The sequence below is a fragment of the Bidens hawaiensis genome, unplaced genomic scaffold (assembly GCF_021521415.1).
Source record: "Bidens hawaiensis isolate Kalapana, Puna unplaced genomic scaffold, B.hawaiensis_p1.1 tig00022174_1, whole genome shotgun sequence".
NCBI classification, from domain to species: Eukaryota; Viridiplantae; Streptophyta; class Magnoliopsida; order Asterales; family Asteraceae; genus Bidens; species Bidens hawaiensis.
Window position 1 is genome coordinate 182,636 of NW_027493441.1, and position 21,823 is coordinate 204,458.

Sequence of the window (21,823 nt, forward strand, 5' to 3'; positions counted from 1 at the left end):
TATTATTAATAATTCTTAAGTTTTGTAAACAGTAAATGGATTTGAAATCAGCTTTAACAGAATAAAAAGAAATAATATAATGGTTAACGACAATGCAACTTCATATTTTGGTTGCACCGTCATTTTATGAAATTTGAACTTTTTTTTCATAAAAAAATAATAAAATAAAATTATTTAAGTAATTACGCAAATCATCTAAATGAGAATCGATATAAGGCTAACCAATTGTTTGTTAAATACTTTCATATGTCTTCTATAACAAAAACACGTGTCACTTCTAAAATAAATAGCCGGGTCCTTATCGAAAGTGCATATGTTGTAAGTTCAATATAAAAACAATATTGGAAAACATGCTTTAAAAAAGATTCTGATTACAACCATTTATTTAAAATGCTTTCACTCTATAAGAAGTTACCCACTAAATTACATTTTTTGCCATTTAAATAAATTGTCATGTTATAGATTAACTACTTTAAAATATTCACTTTCACTCTCCTTTATTCGTATTTTAGTCCTTTCGACAAACATTTCATCCTTTAGGTGGTAACATGTGTTTATTATGTGATGTGATGACAAAACACCCCTTTTACAAATAATTAAAATAGGTGGACCTCGCCTTGACTTTTCCCACACGCATATATTTGTGACAGATGACTAGAGGTGTATTTAACATTTAGATATATTGTAAAGCCTTTAGCTCGTATTTTAAATTCTAATCATCATTTTTAATGATGAAAACGTTGACTGATTTGACCTAAAATCGTAAACATCTCTTAAAAATATATACCCGAATTTCCGGTGAATAGTAATGAAAAACTAGCCCGTGATTATTTTTTTTAAATATAAAAGCAGTTTATATTTGTCCAGAAGGCCATCACGTACCGCGATCAGACCCAAAAATTTGTCTATAAATAGCAAGATCCGAGATCTCATTTGATGCATCCCAAATTCAGTACTCCTTTCTCTCTCTAACATCTCTCTACAATACCATAATCACATACTCGACCCACCTCGATAAACGTGCCATAATTCCTCGATAAGCGCGCTCGATTCCTCATTTTCCGTGCCGACGTTTCCTCGAAGTTCGTGCCACCCTCCACCCACATACAACCAAGGAAGTGTTTGTTCTCGAAAGGCGTGTTGACAATTGTCGAAGATTGGTGATCGTTGGCGTGCCAAAGAAGGTCGATCAAGAAAGAGAAGCGGCTTGGAATGCTGCTCGAGTTCCTAAGGTTTCCAAAACGCCAACAAGGTTAGGCGTAACGACAAATGAATATAATATAATATTATATTAAAAGGTTTAAGCCTTAAGTCGAAGTTATACTCGATACCTCGATAAAAGAGAAATAAACATAACAAAGAAAAGAATGAAAGATTGAATTGTGAATATGTATATATGTGTGTAAGTATGGTGGTGTTTGTTTTTTAAGTGGTAAAATGTCTGCAGTCTGCGAACCACATCTGCAGGGATCTATGGCAGAAGAGGTGGACCAAACCTCTGCAACATGCAAGAAAAAGACTGTTTGTTTTTTAACGTCTGCAGACTGTTAAAAATTATTTCTGAATGATATAAACAAATAATTCATAAACAAACCGAACCAAACAAACTAATGGTAATCAAACCTATTAAAATTCTTAACAAATCAAATAAAACCACAATTGACATTAATCAACAACCAAAACCTAAATTAATATTAATCAACAACAAAACCTAAACATAAACAAATCAAACCTACTAAAAATGTTTAAAAAAACCAAATATATAAACAAATTTGTGGTCCATTTTCTGGTGAGAACATCACACACATGAACAGAGTTTGTGACACCATCTAACCCTAAAATTGAAACATTTAACATAATCAATCAATTTGGGGACAATTATACAAACTCAAGTAAACAATCAATCAATGAAGGATGGATGGTTATGGATTCCAGGGACCGGAGACGAAGGTCCACCGCCAACAGCAGTGTCGCCGCCAAATAATATGAGGCAGTGGCGCCGCCGAATAATATGAGGCAAGGAACAGCGTGGGAGGCGGGGTTGTGTAGACAGAGCGTAGCAGCGGTGGATGGATGGAAGTGCAGGAGGAAGGTGGCGGAGGAGCGGCGGCGAGGTGGAGCAAGGTAGTGGCGGCTGAATCGAAGGTGGGAAGGGGCTGACGGGATTTGAGGGTTGAAGAAGAAGATGTATAGGTTTTAGGTTTGAGAGAGCTAAGGGAAATAAAAGTTGAGAAGAGGTTAGAAGTAGCATGAACAACACTTCTGGGAGAAGAGGACGGGCAGAGGTTTTTTAATGAAATGTCTTTGGAAAAACAAACACACTGCAGACCACAACGTCTGCGCTTGGTCTGCGCGGCGCAGACAGAATTGGTCTGGAAGAGCTTTTGAGGAAAAACAAACACCACCTATATATGTATATTCTTTGTTATGAAAATATTATTTAAGTAATAATGAGTATTCTTAAATAATAAAAGAAAAAGAATACGTTTCTTAGAGAAGAAGAAACGTCGGGTTTTATATATATAAACTAAAGATTTATAATTACTTTTAAACTAAAGGTTTTCAAGTAAAAGAGATTTATGAACTAAAGGTTCATCGAGGTAAAGATTATAAAATAAGACTAAAGGTCTTAAGCCGGATTGTATATCCGACTAACAAATGGTTATACTCGTACTATGGGTTCGCAAGGGAAAGACCCTCGGACGGTGTTGAAGCCGATCCCAAAGAGAAAAGGTGAATACGCCCCCAAACTTTTACAAACTTATTTTAAATGAGTCAAACTTGTTATATGAAAAATTGTTTACAAGGGACTATGTGTTCCTAAAACCGATATAAATAAGAGTATAAGCTTAGCCCTCTGGCTGTAGTATATGTGTGTCTAGATCCTTACATATGTGGTAGTACGGGGTGGGCACATCGCACCACGCTTGGTCGTAGGACGCTTTCCTATAGGAAGCATGACCATGTGATTACTTACGGGTACTTAATTAAGTCGAACGTTGTTGTGTTTGTTGAGGTGACCTAGTGTAGAGGCTCGAACTTTATTATAATTGGGTTATTTAACTTTATTATTCTAAGTCACGATGGGCCGAGGCAGGCATAGTCTCGAGGGGTAATAAAGTAAAAAAGCAAATATTTTTTTAGCGTCAGCGTGTTCACCAGCATTCGTTGCTGACGTATTTTATTTACATTTTGCAGGTGAACAATGTTAGCGCTTGGAATGACGAAGTGCTACTAATATCCGATGGCTCGGATTTGTTTTTTCAACATATTAAAATAGTGGTTTGTAATTATAAACAAGTAAATTGTAACATCCGGCCCCTCGCACCACCAATATTGTCTGCTCTGCCCACGAAGAGCTCACGGATTTGTTTTTGGTTGCCCAAAACTCGTTGGTGATTGAAGAGGCAGGACATTACTTATGAACCAGTGATCTCTCTTGTCCACGGCCGATGTGGGATAGCCTAAGAGTGGGACGATGTTGTGTTTGCCAAGGGTGTTTCATAAATGTTTTGTTAACAACTCAAACGGGTATTTTATAATCCCGTCTCTTGAATATATATATATATATATATATATTACATTTTGATCCTTAAAGTTTTATACGTCTTCCGCTTACAAACGTAACTCTGATTTATTTACAAATGTGGTACCAACTGTTGGTCGCACTCCTAGACCCTAGATGGGGGTGTGACATCAAGTCATCGAAACACATAAACATCTTAAAGAAGATATGTTTTTGTTAATCACAGGATATGCAACACCTCGGCTAAAGCAGAATACGCCCGAGTGTGACGTACAGATTGCTCAAAACACATGTGACACTATTAGGTGACAATATTATCATTAATTAATTTAAACATCAAGTACACAAGTTTATAACAAGAATTACAAAGAAAACACAAGAACAATTAACAACTTGTCCATTTATTAATATAACATAAATTCTAGTGTCTTATCCGTTTCATCCTCTAATAATTGTGCATGTAACATATATATAAAATAAATTCAACTAAATGAATAGTTGGTGAGTTCACACAAGTTTTGATATAAGTACATAAAAATATACAATTCCATGAACAAGTGTAAATGAGCAAGTAAGGTCCTTTCCAGTTGGGATTGTGCACCAACGTACTCGGATAATAGCGCAAGTAAGTGTCTTTTCCGTTGGTAACAACCAACGTACAAAGATCGGGGGTCACTATTCCACTCATAACACGAGGTCCTGAGTGCACAGGGGGCGTATGATCATACTTAATGAGGAAACCATGAGCACATAATCTTTGAGCAAGTAAGCAAGTAAACACACAAATCCATGTAACGAATTGTAGTTTGTAAATAATGAATAAACGAAATTATAATTTGGATATGATATATATGCTACCCCCAAAAGTAAAAGCGTAAAAAGGGGTGTGAGAAACTCACATTTGATATTGGAGAAAACTTGAAATAATAACCGAAAGCGAGTTAACAAACAAAGCAATTGAATCTCACGAAACTATAATAATAACGAAGATACAAAATCAAGGACTAGTTACCGGAGTTATAAAGTTAATTAATTAATGGCAAAAGGGGGCTTGGGGGATTTCTTTATTTAAAACGAGTTTAACAAATATGAATTAAAGTTTATATAAATTATTTGATATTTATTAGTTGAAGAATGATTTGTAGATGAATAATTATAAATAATAAATATAAGATTAAATAACAATATTAATAACAATTTATGATTAAACGTTTTATTTTTATTCTAGTAACATAATTAATTAATTTACTAATTAATTAACTTAAATGTTTTGTATGAATTATTTTAAAGAAATTATAGATATTAGTTTATGTTGAAATAAATAAACAATAATTAATTATCTAGAGAAATCAAGTATACTCGTTCTATTATAAGAAATCTTTAATTAAAACCATTTTGTATATATCATCTTATTTAAAATAAGAAGGCTTATAAGTTTATGATGATCAACGGATAATAATATCTAGATAATATTTATATTTGTTGTTGCAAAATAACTAGTTTTGACATAATATTTAGAAAATTAAAGTGTTTATCTTGGATATCCATGATCATAGTGATTTCTTATAACCAAAATATAAGATTTTTATGATAAAAGTAGCATGTTCATGAGGAACAACTTATGAACAAATATGAACATTGAAGATAAATATCAAAACAAAAGATATAAAAATGCATGAAATGATAAAAACTTACTAGTTAGTGCTTAAGAAAATAATGTATTAAGGTGTGAAAAAGATAGAGAATTAGTCCTCCTTTTATAGATTTTTAGAGTGGTTATGCTTTATAGAATTTAAGAAATTAAATCATGTTTAATATAATTAAAACACAAATTAAAAATAGTTTAATAAGGCATTCAAGAGGTTTAACTATTTTAATAAATTATATTTAATTAAAACATTAATTAGTTTTTATTAGTTAAGTAACCTATGAAAATATGATGATGATGACGATGATGATGATAATAATTATAATAATAATAAAAGTAGTAGTAGTTATATAATAATTTTAGTAAATTGAATGGGGCATGTACATAAATATTTGATCTTGATTATGAATGCTTTAAATGAGTATGTAATACTATAAGGGCGGTGAAAAGTATAATTGCATAGAAATGATCACATAAAATACATTAACGAAAATTGAGATTAATTAATAATATTATAAAAATATATAAATTTAAATATATACAAACAAAACCGAAAATTTAAAACGACTCGTGTTTTTTCGGTTTTGAAAATTAACGAATGTTACAGGATAACATAATACAAACATAATGAGAAAACTATACCTGTTTGGTAGCGAAAAAATGACCAGATTCCACAAATACGACGGCGAAAGATTCATCGGATTCCCAAAAAATTTCTTCAAATTTATACACTCTATCAACAAAATTTATTAATGTGGTTTGAAATTGAAATTAAAATTAAAAAAGTATGTAGGTTGGTAATTCTCCAACAATTTGAAAAGGGTGAGGGGAGAGAGAGAGAAGAATGAGAAGAAGCATGTAAAATATAACTACATGCCCTTTTTATATATCATCCATAACTATTTGTTTATACTTATCTGAAAATTTAACTAGCATACGAACATATTGGTTTTTATATAGTTTATATGGGGACGCATAGACTTGCAGAATTATTTGTTTATGGTCATACGCATAGTATGACTTGCCATATGCTTCGTATCGTAGATAAAAAAAGAGCACCGCATGATTAAATTTTCAAGATTCTTTTTAAAACCTAGTATTTTTTTTTACACAACTTGGTATGGTCAGAAAGACTGACCGATTAGTTTTCAAATTCTTCAGAAAAGCTATCGACATACGTTTCTTATTCTTTCTTATACAGTTCATATGGTTAGTTAAAAACTTCATTGTTCACACGCGCTTCCTACAAAAAGTAATTGATTAATTTTCAAGATTCTTCTTCATACGATTCATATTATTTTTTATATATTTCGTATTGATTAATTTTCAAGATTTTTCAAAAAGTTACACGCATACGACTCATATTCTTTCTTACATAGTTCGTATGGCCATGCTAGATTTATATGTTTCGTATGAAATATTTTACACTTTGTCTTGCATACACAACATATACAAATTGTATAGAAAAGAATATGACTCAGTATAGTTTTTTTTTAGTATATGACTGACATAGTTTTATATGTGATTCGTATAACTTTGTTGATTTGACCAACTTAAATGATTATTTCATATGTTGCGTATACTAGTATACGGTTATGTATAAAGCCTATGACAAAATAGAGGAATGGTGTCAAATGTTTTCTATTGATGTACAATTGTACATGTAGCATTCCTCAATAAAAAGTTAACAATTTTGGGTGGAAATTAATATTAATAGTTTCTGGATCATAACACATACAGTCGATCCTTTTCATCTCCAAATCCAAATCCAAATCCAAATCCAAATCAATAATAATAATAATAATAATCCACCATCATCAGCCTCCGTGTTCGTTGACGATCGCCGCCTCCGACGACAACTACTATCATCAAATTTGATTAACTGGTACTTTGTTCTTCCGTTACGATGGTTTATTATTGTACTTGATCGAATTTGTGGGGTTATATTGCCTAAATTCTTGTGTTTATGAAATTACGAATCGCGTTTGTTTGTTGTTTTAGCTGGATTGTTGTTTTGTTTTGTACGTTATAATATATTTAGATCCACTTTTTTTATTTTTTTATTTTACAGTATAAACCTTCCAGAAACCCTAGAATTTGAATGCTCACATTTCGCAAGTGATATTTTAGCAACAATATTTATTATTATAATAATAATAATAATAATAATAATAATAATAATAATAATAATAATAATAATAATAAAAATATAGGATTATCAAAGTCATGAAGCAAAAAGCATTTCCTACAAACATCATCTACTTGTATTTGTTGATGCATACTAACAATATCATTATTAGGCATTTTTAAGATATGGCATCTTGAAAACTTATTACTTTATATGTGGTTTGTTTGATGTCACTTGTTGGTTTTGTCATTTCATTAGTTTAGAAGTGGATATACAAACATTTTTCTTTCATTGGTATCCCTAATGCTTATAAGTCATCATGATCATGAAACTGAAACCAGAAAAAGAAAAAGAAAACGAAAGTGAGTTATTTAAAATGCATTTCATATAAATTTCAATATAGGTCAGATTCTTGATAAGGATGATGATGATGTCAGATGACATTCATTTGTTCTATTTGTTGGTGCATGCTGATGAAATAATGATGTCGGGTGAGGTTGCTATTATAGTTTTATCTCATCTTATATGGGTTGCTATAATTTGTGATTTAGCATATACAAATAGTTGTTAAAAGGTGCTTTAGTTTATGTTCGTTTTATGCATGCTCCTTGTGTTTAAGTAGGTTTCTTTTACAATAAGTTAAATGTTTTATTGCCATATACTCTTTAATATTGACAGATTTGGGCAATCTTTTGGATCCAAACAACGTTGTATAATGATGACAATGGTCAAATAAGTAATGTTAGAGCTTAAAGAAATGAATTGTTTTGAGTTTTTATGGGACTTTGGATGTAATTGTTAGTTCTCAAAACCTATATTTTGTTGCTCTAATGACAAGTTTTACTCTCTATCAACTCTGATCAGTTATATAGATCAAATACACAAACATGTTTTTAGGTTTCTAAAAAATGCAGATTGATTTTTCTTATTCTGGCTCTTACAGTTGACTTTGACTTTACAGCTAAGAGAAACTTTCCATTGCCACTGTCATTTTTGTTCGTTTTATTTCGCACCTTAATCGGCATGCAGAACAGTGGCAGTCTTCCGAAGAGCAATTTTTTAAGAACCCCTCAACAATCACTTCGCCGCCTTAACTGTTGTTCTCAAGTATCAACTGGTCAACAAACATCTCCAGTTGTATTCCCTGAAAAACATACAAAAGTTAAGGCTTCTAGAAGGAATGATGTCAGTGCCAGCAGCGATATCAAGAAATCAAAGAGGGAGGAACACAGAATTGATATTGGAGATGAAAAATCTGATTTATTGGGATATGAAGTCATTTCTGGAAAGCTAGTTTTGGATAAGAGGAAGAACATTATAGTAACCAACGCGCAAAATATAACCGAAAATGCACATTTACATACTGTTGATGCTAAATTAACAAGCAGGGCATTGGTTTGGGGTTCTCATGTTTTAAGCCTTGATGACATCATTTCTGTAAGTATTTCAAAATATAATCAAACTTTTTATGCCTTAGATTTTTCTGTGTTTATTACAGCAATTCACACACATCTAAGTCTTTACACTTTAAAATGTGGATAAAGTGGTTAAAACTCTGCATGTAAAAAGATGAACAAATTGCTCAAATTTTCACACTTCTAATTGTAATTTGTAAAGAAGTTGTGTTGTTTAATCTTGGCATACATAAAGTTGTGTTTTTAGTTATATCTATTCAAGACTAGGCCTGTAAACGAGCCAAATGTTCAGTGAACTGTTCGACGAGAAGTTTGTTTATGTACTAAATGAACGGATGTGAACAAAAAACTTTGTTCATTGAGTTAAACGAATGAACATGAACGCATGTTTGGTTCGTTCATTTATGTTTGTTAGTTTATATTCCTTAATATATTTATTAAAATTTTTTAGTCCTATTACATTTTAGTCTAGTTTTAATAACTTTTTCGGCCTTATACATTGTTGTTCACATTTTATCTTTTAATTTTTTCAGCTCAGTTATGTTAGTTCATTTATGTTTCGCTACGTGTGTTTCTTTTACACTCATGAACTGTCGCTTATGCTGTTAACAAACGAACGTAAACGAACATGAATACGCTTATATTCTTAACAAACAAACACGAACAAGAAAACCCCGTTTGTTTAATTGTTGTTTGATTGCTTGTTCGGTTAAAAATTAAAACAAACGAACATGCTCCGTTCATGTTTATTTGGTCCGTTTACAGGCTTTATAAACTTGAAATCTCTTAACACACTTGTAAACGCAACAAAAAGTTATTACTCTGTACACATTTCTTCACTTTTTGAAACTTTTTAGTTAATTCAATCCACGACTTATGCAGGTGTCCTACAACTATGGTTTGAGACATTTTATAGTACATTCATATCCTCTAAAAATGCATTCATACAGTCTGTCTCGGTTCTTGAAATCTGCTAGAAGCAGGAAGGATTTTTGCTTTTTGGCTTCTACTCCAGATGAAGCTTGTCAATGGGTTGCTGGGTTTGCAGATCAGCATTGTTTTGTGAATTTTTCACCTCATCCTTTGGTATCTTCCAAGAAGCTGGATTCTGAAATATTGGCTACTGATTTTTCTTATTCACATATTAAAAGTAAAAGTCCACCTAGGATGCTTGTCATTCTAAATCCCCGGTCTGGACGTGGTCGCTCCACCAAAGTTTTCCATAATTTGGTTGAACCGATATTTAAGGTATAATGTTACTTCTGATCTTATAAATATTCTAAATATCTATATTTTATTCATCAGAATATATTTATCTCTATTATTACAGATTGCAGGGTTCAAGCTGGAGGTGGTCAAAACAACATCTGCTGGTCATGCTAGAGATCTGGCTTTCAGTGTTGACTTTAGCACATGTCCTGATGGTAGGCGGTTTTAACTTTTTCTTTTCTTTATTTTGCTTTGTTTTTTTTTGAAGAATAAATCTTTAAACCATATGTATTTTGTTTTTATACCAGGAATTATATGTGTTGGAGGCGATGGAATTGTCAACGAGGTCAGTGTTTATTTGGTTCACTTTATGAAATTTGGCCACTACAATTTTAATTATAGCTATTTCAATACTATATGAATTAATTTGGCTATGGCTAGATATAATATATTTTATTGGTAGTTCATTAAATAAATTTATTTTATGTACAGGTTCTAAACGGTCTTCTTTGCAGAGACAATCAGAAAGAAGCAATATCAATTCCAATTGGTATCATACCTGCTGGCTCTGACAATTCCTTAGTCTGGACCGTTCTTGGGGTTAGGGATCCAGTTTCTGCTGCACTAGCTATAGTGAAGGTAATGCTTGGTCTTATTAGTATGGGTTTCAAGTCAAACATGAGATCAGTTATGAGATATGACCACAAAAATTTGAGGCCAAACATGTTTTTCCGCCTCGTTTACTGCTAATTACAATACATTATACAGTCTAAAGAGTACACTCTTGAGAAGATACTTCTAGTTGTGATTACAAAAACAATGTTGATTAAAATTGCACCTGAATGTATAAAACGATTTGAGAGGTTAAGTAAAACAATCTGTTACCCATTTCCTTAATATGCTCTGATATTATATTTGATTCCCCCAATTAGTTTGGCATCAAAGGGTTCTTATGTGCTCTAGAAAGATAAGCTGGATGAGAAATTAATGTACATAATTGTTCAACAAGGGGCACAGTAATTGAGAAATTAATGTATATAATTGCTCAACAAGAAGCACACCACACGAAAGAATGAAAATTCGTAAAGACATGTTATAGAAACAAAAAAAGCCTCTTTTTCACGCTAATATTAATGTTTACTGTAATTCTTTTTTTCAGGGAGGCCTGACTGCTACAGATGTGTTTGCTGTTGAATGGATTCAGACAGGTGTCATTCATTTTGGAATGACCGTGTCATACTTTGGTTTTGTTAGTGATGGTAAGCTCTGAAACATACATATTGTCAGTATGCTTGATTTTCTCAATAGTATTAACTATTATGTTGATAAATTATATATTAATCTTTGTCACATAGTGTTGGAACTTTCTGAAAGATACCAAAAACGCTTCGGTCCTCTACGTTATTTTGTTGCTGGCATTCTCAAATTCTTATGCTTACCAAAATACAGTTATGAACTGGAATATCTACCAGCATTCAAAGGAAAAAACGATTTAGAAAGACAAGCATTAGCTGAAAAAGATGTAGTTGACATGTCAGATCTATACACAGATGTCATGAAGAGATCAAATACAGATGGCATCCCGAGAGCCTCTAGTTTATCTAGTATTGACTCTATAATGACACCAGGTCGGTCTGGACTCGAGATGGATACGTGTAGTAGCACTGAGCCATCAGATTATGTGCGGGCCATTGACTTGAAGTCAAAACGGCTTTCGAGTGGAAGAAGCAATGTGACATCAGAACCGGAAGTTATCCATCCTCAGTTACCACTTTCATCAACTCCAAATTGGCCAAGAACACGGTCAAAGTCAAGGGCAGATAAAGGGTGGACTGGGCTGACATCATCACAGGTTACAAACTTACTTTAAGAAAATTCAATCTAATTAGCAGTAGGCCTTGTAAACAAACCGAACATTTAGTGAACTGTTTGTGAACATTTCGGCGGGAAGTTTGTTTATGCCCGTTTATCAAGTAAACGAATGAACATGAACGGATACGGCGCATGTCTCATTGTTCATTAGAGGTCGTTCTTTTACGTGTGTTAATATATTCATTTGAACATTCTAGGCCTATTACATTTTATTCTGGTTTTGCTAACTTTTTAGACCCAATACATTTTTCACATTTAGTTGTAGTGGGTTTTAGCTCACTTATGTTTGTTCATTTATGTTTAGCTATGCTCGTTTGTTTACGTTCGTGAATCGTTCATTTATACTGTTAAAAGAACGAACATGAACAAGAAAATCCCGTTTGTTTAATTGTCCGTGTCTGATTGTTTGTTTGGTTAAAGTAATGAACTAACACGGACATGCTCCGCTTGGTTCGTTTACAAGCCTAAATTTAGCAGCCTAATATACATAAAAAATACAGATTTCTTGTGTAATTTAATTCTACTTTGACAACAGGATCCTACTAGATCTTCATGGGGAAACTTAGGGGCAAATGATAAAGAGGATATATCATCAACAATGTCCGATCCCGGTCCAATTTGGGATGCGGAACCAAAGTGGGACACAGAACCTAACTGGGAAATGGAAAACCCGATTGAATTACCGGGCCCACCTGATGATGTTGAAAGTGACGAAAGGAGGGAATCCGTGGTTACAATGAAAGAAAATTGGGTAGTTAAAAAAGGAAAGTTTCTTGGTATTCTTGTATGTAATCATTCTTGTAAAACCGTTCAAAGTTTGAGTTCTCAAGTGGTGGCACCCGAAGCAGAGCATGATGATAATACTATGGATTTGTTGTTGGTTCATGGAAGTGGAAGATTAAGGTTGTTGAGATTTTTCTTGCTGTTACAGATGGGCCGACACCTGTCTCTTCCTTATGTTGAATATGTGAAGGTACTGTAGTATATATTATTTTTTACGATTATTAATATTTATATTAATATTAATATTATGCAATTAACATTATATTTTTTGCAGGTTAAATCAGTGAAGCTGAAACCAGGGAAAGGCACACACAACGGGTGTGGACTCGATGGTGAACTTTTTAGAATCTCAGGTCAAGTTGTCTCGTCTTTACTTCCAGACCAATGCAGGCTGATTGGCCGGCCTTCAAGCAACAATGTGAAATGACTATTTTACCCCTCCAAATGTGGATCTGGACGATTACTGTAATCATGCCATGCCCTGTTCCACTGTTACATATCTGAGGTCTCACTGTATATTATGATCTTTTGTTCTGTGTTGGCCTTGATTTCCGTTTGTAGTATTTCTGATCTTATATATATGTGCGCGCGCACACACACACACGCATACCTATACATGGTATACTTTGTATCTGCTGGTGGTTAGATTGCAGTCTTTCTTTTTACTGGATGGAGTGGTTGATGACTGTGTGTTGTAAAGCATTATAGAGTTTGGCTTCTTGTTTCCACTTGTTGACTGATTTAAATATTGTTGAATTGAGTTAATGGTTAATATGTTGCTTTAATGGACCGCGTTTGTGTGTGTGTGGATTTAATTAAACAATAAGATGAAAAGGAAAATCTTTTGTCAATCATTGTCAAAATGGACGAAACAAACATATTACCAGACCCATTTACTCGTTTGTCGCCTTCTGCTTGTAACAATGGTATAGTACAACTATCTTAAAAACAAGGTCCAACTGCAAAATCCATTGCTTGAGTTAAACAAATAACAAATGGGATGCCATTATCATAACAATTAGTTTACTATCTTTTAACAACTTGTAATTTTGAGTATTTAGAACCAAAAAACTTTCATCTGAATTAACACTTTTGAAAAGCAAAGGTAAATTGGCTTGATATTGAGCCAGATGTGTATCAAAATGATTATTGTCAATCAAAATTAGATATATTAATGGTAGAAGTTTTAAGATTGTGGTCCTTATAATAACTTGTCAACCAACTTCAATAATCTCGGTTACATTTTATAAACTCCAACCATTTCCTTTACTAATCTACTATATTCTCACAATATAAATATGTCTAAATTAATATATTCACTGATCAAGAACAAATAATAATCACAATGAACAAACCTTGAACACACTACAATCAACTACTCTTTATAAACTCCATTGTCAAGATACTTCCAATGCACACATCACTATATACGCAATAAATCAAGTCACACAATGTATTCTTGTATGTCTTAACGAGTCATCGATAAATCTAAAGAGCCAGATAAAAGCCTTTTCAAACTCTAGACCTTTGTGAAACTTGATATGGTTTTTCCTTGATTTGCAATCCACAAAATCCTTTCGTGTTGGTAACTGCTTGTGTTACATTTGTTAAATCTCCTAAACGGCTAAACACACTTACCATGTTAAATGCGATTCTTGACCCACAAGGTCCATATCCTTTCATTTAAATCCTTGAACTATATAGAATAATCACTTTATACTAACCAACACATGACTAGTGTAGCGGTAACCCACACTTGAGAGTTTTTCATCTAGTTGAACCAAAGAGAGAGCGAACTTTATAAACATCTTTGTTGACCACTTTATTGTACATGTTTTACACCTGCCAACATATCATCAAGGCATCATCTTTTATAAGGGGGTGTTTGGGATTCTTTTTGAAGCTCCTTTTACGAGCAAAAGTTGGGAAAGTCATAATGACTTTTAGAACTTTTACAATTTTCATTACTAAAAATCTTGTTTTTTTTTTAATTTTAGGCAAAGTTGGAAAAATTATAATGTTAGTGACTTTTGAAACTTTTATAATTTTCATTACTAAAAATCTAGTTTTCACTACCAAACACTTTATAACCTCCTTTTATTTTTTCTAAAAGTTAAAAAAAAAGCAAAAGTAGGCTTTAAATGCAACAACTCACTAACTTAACATACTATTATAAGTTTCATAATCAAATAACATATTGTAATATGATATAATAACTGGCTTTGGTAGAGAAATATAACTTAACATACTAATCCCATATACTATAACAATTTTCATAATCAAATAACATCAACTTATAAAACTTAATAATAAGATACAATAATTTAACTATACTAATAAAAGAGTATAAAAGAAAATAATGAAGATGATGTGACAATCCCACATCCATTCTTGGTCGAATCTTTATTCTTATTCATTTGACTTATCCATGGGTTATGGAGCAAAACCATATTGACAAATGAGTTATAATTTCCTTTCTAATTCTCTAATATCTCATTTAATTCTACCTAACAATCCATGGTCATGGGTCAAGATAATTTTGCAAATGGTTATAATTTCATTTCTAATTATCTAATTTCTCATCTTATTTATTCTAACAATCCATAGGTCATGGGACAAAACAATTTTGAGAAATGGGTTATAATTTTCATTCTAATTTTCTAATCTTTCTTCTTTCATCATAGTTATCCACGGGTAATTGGTCAAAACAATTTATGCAAATATTGTATATAAAAAATCGATTTTGTAAATTTGAGATTCTAGACTTCTTATTGTTTGAACTATATATTTTATTTTTACCTTTAATTTTGTTCATTTCTTTCAAATAATGGATTTTTTTTATTATTTGACAAATCCCGTGTAATACACGGGTTCAAAAGCTAGTAATATTATTATTACATATCACCTAACAATAATAATAATAATAATAATAATAATAATAATAACTGGTTTTGGTAGAGAAATAGAGATATGGTACATGGACCACATGGTCACGGAAGTTAACTAATAAATTAGGCGCAGACGCAGACGCAGACGCAGACACCCAATTCTTCTTCTTCTTCTTCAATTACTCTATTCACTTTCTAGGGTTTCTAATTCCATGGATCCATCAGTTCACCCATCCGATACTGAAATGTCCGCCGCCGCCGCTGCTCCGCCGCCGCAGCCAGTCGCCGGAATCGAAAACATTCCGGCTACTCTCAGCCACGGCGGCAGGTTTATTCAGTATAACATCTTCGGAAACATCTTTGAAGTTACCGCTAAGTATAAACCTCCGATCATGCCCATCGGCAAAGGCGCCTACGGCATAGTCTGGTGCAGTTTTCCTTCTGGGTTTTTGTTTTTGGGTTGGATTGATTCCGGGTTTTTGATTTTGTATGAAACTGATTCTGGGTTTTTGTTTTTGGGTCGAACTGATTGTGGGTTTTTGTTTTTGGGTTGAATTGATTGTGGGTTTTTGATTTTGTGTCGGATTGATTGTTGGTTTTTGATTTTGTAATGAATTGATTGTGGGTTTTTAATTTTGTGTCGGATTGATTCTGGGTTTTTTATTTTGTATTGAAATGATTGTGGGTTTTTGGTCTTGGATCAAACTGATTCTGGGTTTTTGTTTTTGGGTCGAATTGATTGTGGGTTTTTGATTTTTGTGTCGAATCGATTCTGGGTTTTTGTTTGATTTTGTTTGATTTGATGTGTGTGCAGTTCGGCTTTGAATTCGGAGACGAATGAGCATGTTGCGATTAAGAAGATTGCTAACGCATTTGATAATAAGATTGATGCTAAGAGGACTTTACGAGAAATTAAGCTGCTTCGTCATATGGATCATGAAAACGTTAGTGAGTAGTGGTGTTAATCATGTCTGTTTCTGTTTGTGATTAGTTAAATGATTATGAATGCAGTCACTGGTAAATGATAATAAAATTACAATTAACAGTAGCTAATCGGTTGATGCTAATTGTGACTTCAGTGTTATATTGGTTATTGATTATTATTGGAGCATGTGCTAATTTCCAACTGAATGATTATGTTTGAAGTGTGTTGTCTGAATTGGTTATTAGATGAAATAACAGATTTTTCATTTCTGCTAATGGTCTGATTATGTGATTATCTCGCATTGTGATATGCATGTATAATGTGTGTGTGATGAGATCGGTTCCTGATTGTTGCTTGATGATATGAGCTGTAAAAGTTTATGCAGTTCATAGGATTTGCTGTTGTTTCTTGAAAAATGATTATGAGACTTTATTAGCTGCCACATGATTAGGATAATACTTTATTGGCTACCACTTTTTGATTAATAAAGTAGTTACTTAATCTACCTTCTTTGTCCCTTCTCTCTTTTGTGTGCGTGTCAGTATGTAGTGAAGAAGGATCCGGGACTTGCCTAGACGCTTCTTGTCAAATTATGTCAAAATAGTTTGACATTAGTTGCATACAACACAAAACATCAATTGATATACAGTTCATAAACATGGTTTATTTTGTGTGCTGGTATACTTTTGAAGTTAGGATATATAGGTTTACTGGCAGCTATGATAAGAACATAGAAGACTAGTTCTTGGGACCACATATTTGATTCTCAATTTAAAAAGAGATTAGCCAAATGCCTGATAGTGATAATAACCCATATATTTTAGCATAATAATTGGATTTCCGTTGCTTTATGATACTTTTCCATTCCCAAAAGAACTTTGTACTAGGAATTTGAGATTGATCAAGTAGCGTAAGAGTGTCTAGGGGGATGAGTCATGAATCGTGACTGAATCACTTGCTTTGACTATCTATAACCTTTTTTGCTCGTTGCTGTAAAAACATTTATATTTTGATATTGTATCCCTTTCAAATCAACATGTTGCTATTGACTCAAGGTTATGCTGTGACGCTGCAAACTCAAATTACTACGGTTTGACATGCAGCATGACTGTAAATTGTTTACATCTTCTATTGTTATTAGTTCCATGATTTTGAAAAGAAATCTTGAACGATAAAGAAGTGCTGAATTTAACAGTAGGTGTGGTTCTCTGTAACTGATGTAGGCTTTCTTTTTTCAATGTAGGTTGTTGCAATAAGAGATATAATTCCACCCCCAGAGAGGACGGCTTTTAATGATGTCTACATTGCTTATGAGCTCATGGATACTGATCTCCATCAAATAATTCGTTCCAATCAATCATTATCAGAGGAACATTGCCAGGTCTGTTTTTCCTTTATTTTGAATTTTGATGTGTATTTTAATTCAGATGCCCATGATTTTAACATTTTTGGTTCTTTTAGAGACTCATATCTCTTCTGTCTTAGTACTTTAGTAGCACGTTGTTAATGTATTTATCTTTAGATGAGTATCTCTTCTGTTTTTTTTGGTCGTTTAGATTCATATTTGTAGTATTGTAGCTGAATATTTGTTCAAGCTGATATTTCTGTTTGTTTCTTCTATATGCCAATAGTGATGGAGCAAATGCTGTTGAAACTTTCATTTGTCCGATATATGTCCCAATCTGATATGAGATCTCGGATCATGTATCGTGCTTTTGAATCTGTCGACTTTTACTTTATTTATCATTAACCCTGTCTTAGTTTTAAACTGTAATTAACTCATTTATAAGGCTTTGACTAGTTACCCTTGACATATATATCTCCCTTAACGAGTCATTTCTGCTGTCCTGTAGCTTTGATGAACCTCAAAGTTGATTGGAAAGAGTTGTGCCACTATGCTCATGTTGAAACTAAGGGAAATACTAGCCACTATGTTCATTTCTGGTGTCCTGTTACTTTGCATGTTTTGAATAAAAAAATATATGGGTAATCTGTATCACAATTAATAATCCTTGTTAACATTTTGAGAGGGAACATGGCAGCTAAAATGATACTGGTTGTTAGCATAACTTAAAGCATCAACAATAATCATTCTTGATATCATGTTTAATTGGAAAAAACCATAGTGTTTCATTTATATAGATAGGCATGTCAGCCTGCCTTCAAATTAATGGGATTTGATAAAGAATTCTCTTTTATGTAACTCCATTAAAAGAAATCAAGCTTTGTGATGGTACATATGTGATATATTATTTGTGTTATTTACCATCCAGGTGCATTTTGTCTTGTTGGCTGCATTTTATTTCATGGAAAGAGTCTTTGATTTTTTGCTGACTGTGATTGGCAATCTAGTAAATAGTGATTTGTGTAAAGTTCGGCTTCTTCATTAAAGAAAATAGTGTTTTATGTTAAAAGAAAATTATACACCTCTTAATGCATTAGCACCAACAAAAAAGTCCCAAAATATAGCATACCTTGTGTTGAAATGCATACACATGTTGATATATACTTTACATGCTAAGTTGCTAACGAATCATCAGTTGTGTTGCAGTACTTCTTGTATCAGATCCTGCGTGGGTTAAAATACATACATTCGGCTAATGTGCTGCACAGAGATTTGAAGCCAAGCAATCTTCTCTTGAACGCTAATTGTGATCTGAAAATTTGTGATTTCGGATTAGCTCGTGTTACATCTGAAACTGATTTCATGACTGAATATGTTGTCACAAGATGGTACCGTGCACCAGAGCTGTTGTTAAACTCTTCTGATTATACTGCTGCCATTGATGTATGGTCTGTCGGTTGCATTTTTATGGAGTTAATGGACCGCAAGCCCTTATTTCCCGGTAAAGATCATGTACACCAGCTCAGATTGCTTATGGAGGTATTTCTTAATTTCAGGTTTTTTAATTCTTCTAAAACAAATATGTTTTTAACTGTTTAACTTTTTTTTAATGGTTTTTATAACGTGCAGCTGATTGGAACTCCATCAGAAGCTGAATTAGGGTTTTTGAATGAAAATGCAAAACGATACATTCGCCAACTACAACATTATCCACGGCAATCATTTAATGAAAAGTTTCCTCAAGTTCATTCTGCTGCCATTGATCTCATTGAAAAAATGTTGACCTTTGATCCTAGACAGAGAATTACAGGTTGGCATGCAATGTTACATTTATTTTATATAACTTTTATTAAATTGCTTTTTGCATCATATTAATATGATGCTAAAAGGTTTGTGGTTAAGTTGATTTATATTTTTGTACAAGATGTGCCACATATATTTCTAGCATGTGGGGTGGCAAAAATGGGCGGGTTGGTGATGGATCAAAAGGAGCTCGGGTCAAAATGGGTAATTTTGTGAAGTGAGATTGGGTTGACTCGAAACACGTTTTGCCCAATAATATTAACCGTTATATAAATAGTTGATTTGGCATATATGATCACAAAACACTATCTTATGCACAAAATAAATGATAATTGTTTTATACAGTACTGCAATAGATAAATAATTATTATAATAATCTAGTTTCTTGTGAAATGTTTGACCCATTTGATCTGTTTTTATATTAGATACTTTTTTTACTAGTGTGGTCTATTAGAAATAAAGCATAGCCCAAATTGATCTGTTGAGAAGTAAATGAGATTAAATTGCCACCTCTACTAGCAAGAATCATTTTATATATCATGTTAACTTAATATACTTGTTTGGTTTCAGTTGAAGATGCACTTGCACATCCGTATCTGACATCACTGCATGACATCAGTGATGAGCCTGTGTGCATGAACCCGTTTAACTTTGACTTTGAGCATCATGCCCCAACTGAAGAACAGATGAAGGAGATGATTTATAGGGAAGCTCTTGCTTTTAATCCCGAGTACCAGCTGTGAGTTTGTACCCCCACCGTATGTTCGTTTGTTTGTTTGTTTGTTGTGTGGTTTTGTTAGTGGCGTGGCGATTTGTGATATCTTGATTTTATGATTTTATCTTTGGTGTATATAATCATTCTCATCTAAAACCTGAAGTTGAATTATTTGGTTAGGGCCATAACGTGGCAAGCAATACCGCTTAGACGTCGTTGTTGTATGTTCTATGATCAATATTATCAAAACTGATATTTTTTGGCCTTCTAAATGAAGATTTGCTTTAGATTTGGTACATGTGTAGATACGCACTAGTAAAAGAAGTTATATTGCCGTTGTTGACATTTGAATGCACATGTTTTATTTCATGTTTGATAAATGGTACACACAAGGTGGTGTTAAAATGGATCCGTTGGGTAACATTAAAATAAGTTCGGGTCAGGATAGATTGGGTTTCATTGGCCTGTAGACGCAATTTTAATCTCTCCTTTTCTTATGAATAGAAAAAAGGATATTTTTATAGACATTGATCGCATAACAGCCAACCGAGCACCACAGCAGCATGCCACCTCACCCGCCCGAGCATGCTACCCTTCATTTTACACAATTGATAGGATTATCCTTCCTAGTTTTGCCAAATATCTTTGAAGAAAATCCTTCTATTCAGTATAACCACGAGGACAAAAGTAGAACTCATATAGAACAGTCATATGAAGACTCTAAACCAAACTCAACCAAAAGGAAAGCAAGGAATAAACTTGGTGTGATTGATTAAACCGGAGCAATGAGCTGTAAGGAGTGCTAGGAGCCTAGGAGTGTGTGTATATGTAGAGGTGGACAACAAAACCGGTTCCTGGAATCGGTTTGGTGGAACCGAACCGGAACCGAACCGGTTCCTACCCGTTTTTCGTAGGAACCGGTTCGGTTCCGTTTCAACCCGACGATCCGGGACCGGTTTGACATGTTTGGAGGTGGACCGGGTAGGAACCGGAACCGAACCGGAACCGGTTCTGGAACCGGTTCGACCGGAACCGGTTCGGAACCGGTTCTAGCCGTTGGAGTAGTTCTAGCCGTTGGGAAACGGTTTTATGGCCGTTGGGGTCAAAAATGGCCGTTTTTTGGCTCCCCAAACACCCCACTACTAGTATAAATAGGTATTTGGTGTAATGGGTTCATCACAACACTCAAAACGCAAACCCGAACGCAAAAAAATACAAAAAAACGCTATTACAACGTTCTGAGTTCTCTAATCTCTTGTTTTCTCTTCTTCTATATTCATATTTGTTGTTATGGCTGCCTCACAATCATCGGTTGGTCAAGGTTCCACCGCCGGACCAAGTTTCGTTCGTATTGTACCTCATAATCGTAATCAAGAGATTTGGTGCAATTGGGATTTGGTTGAATTGAGTGACCATTCATTGAAGGCTCGGTGCAAGTTTTGTGGGATTTATTTAAACCCACTTTCGAATTCAAATTTGAAGAAACACATCGAAAGACCGTATTGCAGGGCGTTGAAACAGAACGTCGAGTCGCAACAAACGCAAATGGATAGTGAAGGCGGAATA

The 21,823-nt window shown here is 33.5% G+C and overlaps 2 protein-coding genes across 2 annotated transcripts; both read left to right on the top strand.

The window, feature by feature from the left end:
• The first annotated feature begins 8,325 nt into the window (after positions 1 to 8,325).
• LOC143564887 (sphingoid long-chain bases kinase 1-like) lies at positions 8,326 to 13,008 on the top strand. Its single transcript, XM_077052026.1, has 9 exons — positions 8,326 to 8,739; positions 9,600 to 9,965; positions 10,048 to 10,141; positions 10,235 to 10,272; positions 10,419 to 10,565; positions 11,086 to 11,185; positions 11,282 to 11,778; positions 12,334 to 12,771; positions 12,856 to 13,008. The coding sequence occupies exons 1-9, from the start codon at positions 8,326 to 8,328 to the stop codon at positions 13,006 to 13,008; spliced, it is 2,247 nt and encodes a 748-aa protein (XP_076908141.1).
• A 2,564-nt stretch (positions 13,009 to 15,572) lies between these two features.
• On the top strand, positions 15,573 to 20,546 carry LOC143564898 (mitogen-activated protein kinase homolog NTF4-like). Its single transcript, XM_077052035.1, has 6 exons — positions 15,573 to 15,896; positions 16,284 to 16,413; positions 17,638 to 17,775; positions 18,946 to 19,278; positions 19,369 to 19,549; positions 20,113 to 20,546. Exons 1-6 carry the CDS (start codon positions 15,682 to 15,684, stop codon positions 20,283 to 20,285), a joined length of 1,170 nt encoding a protein of 389 aa, XP_076908150.1. The 5' UTR covers positions 15,573 to 15,681; the 3' UTR covers positions 20,286 to 20,546.
• The last annotated feature ends 1,277 nt before the right edge of the window (positions 20,547 to 21,823 follow it).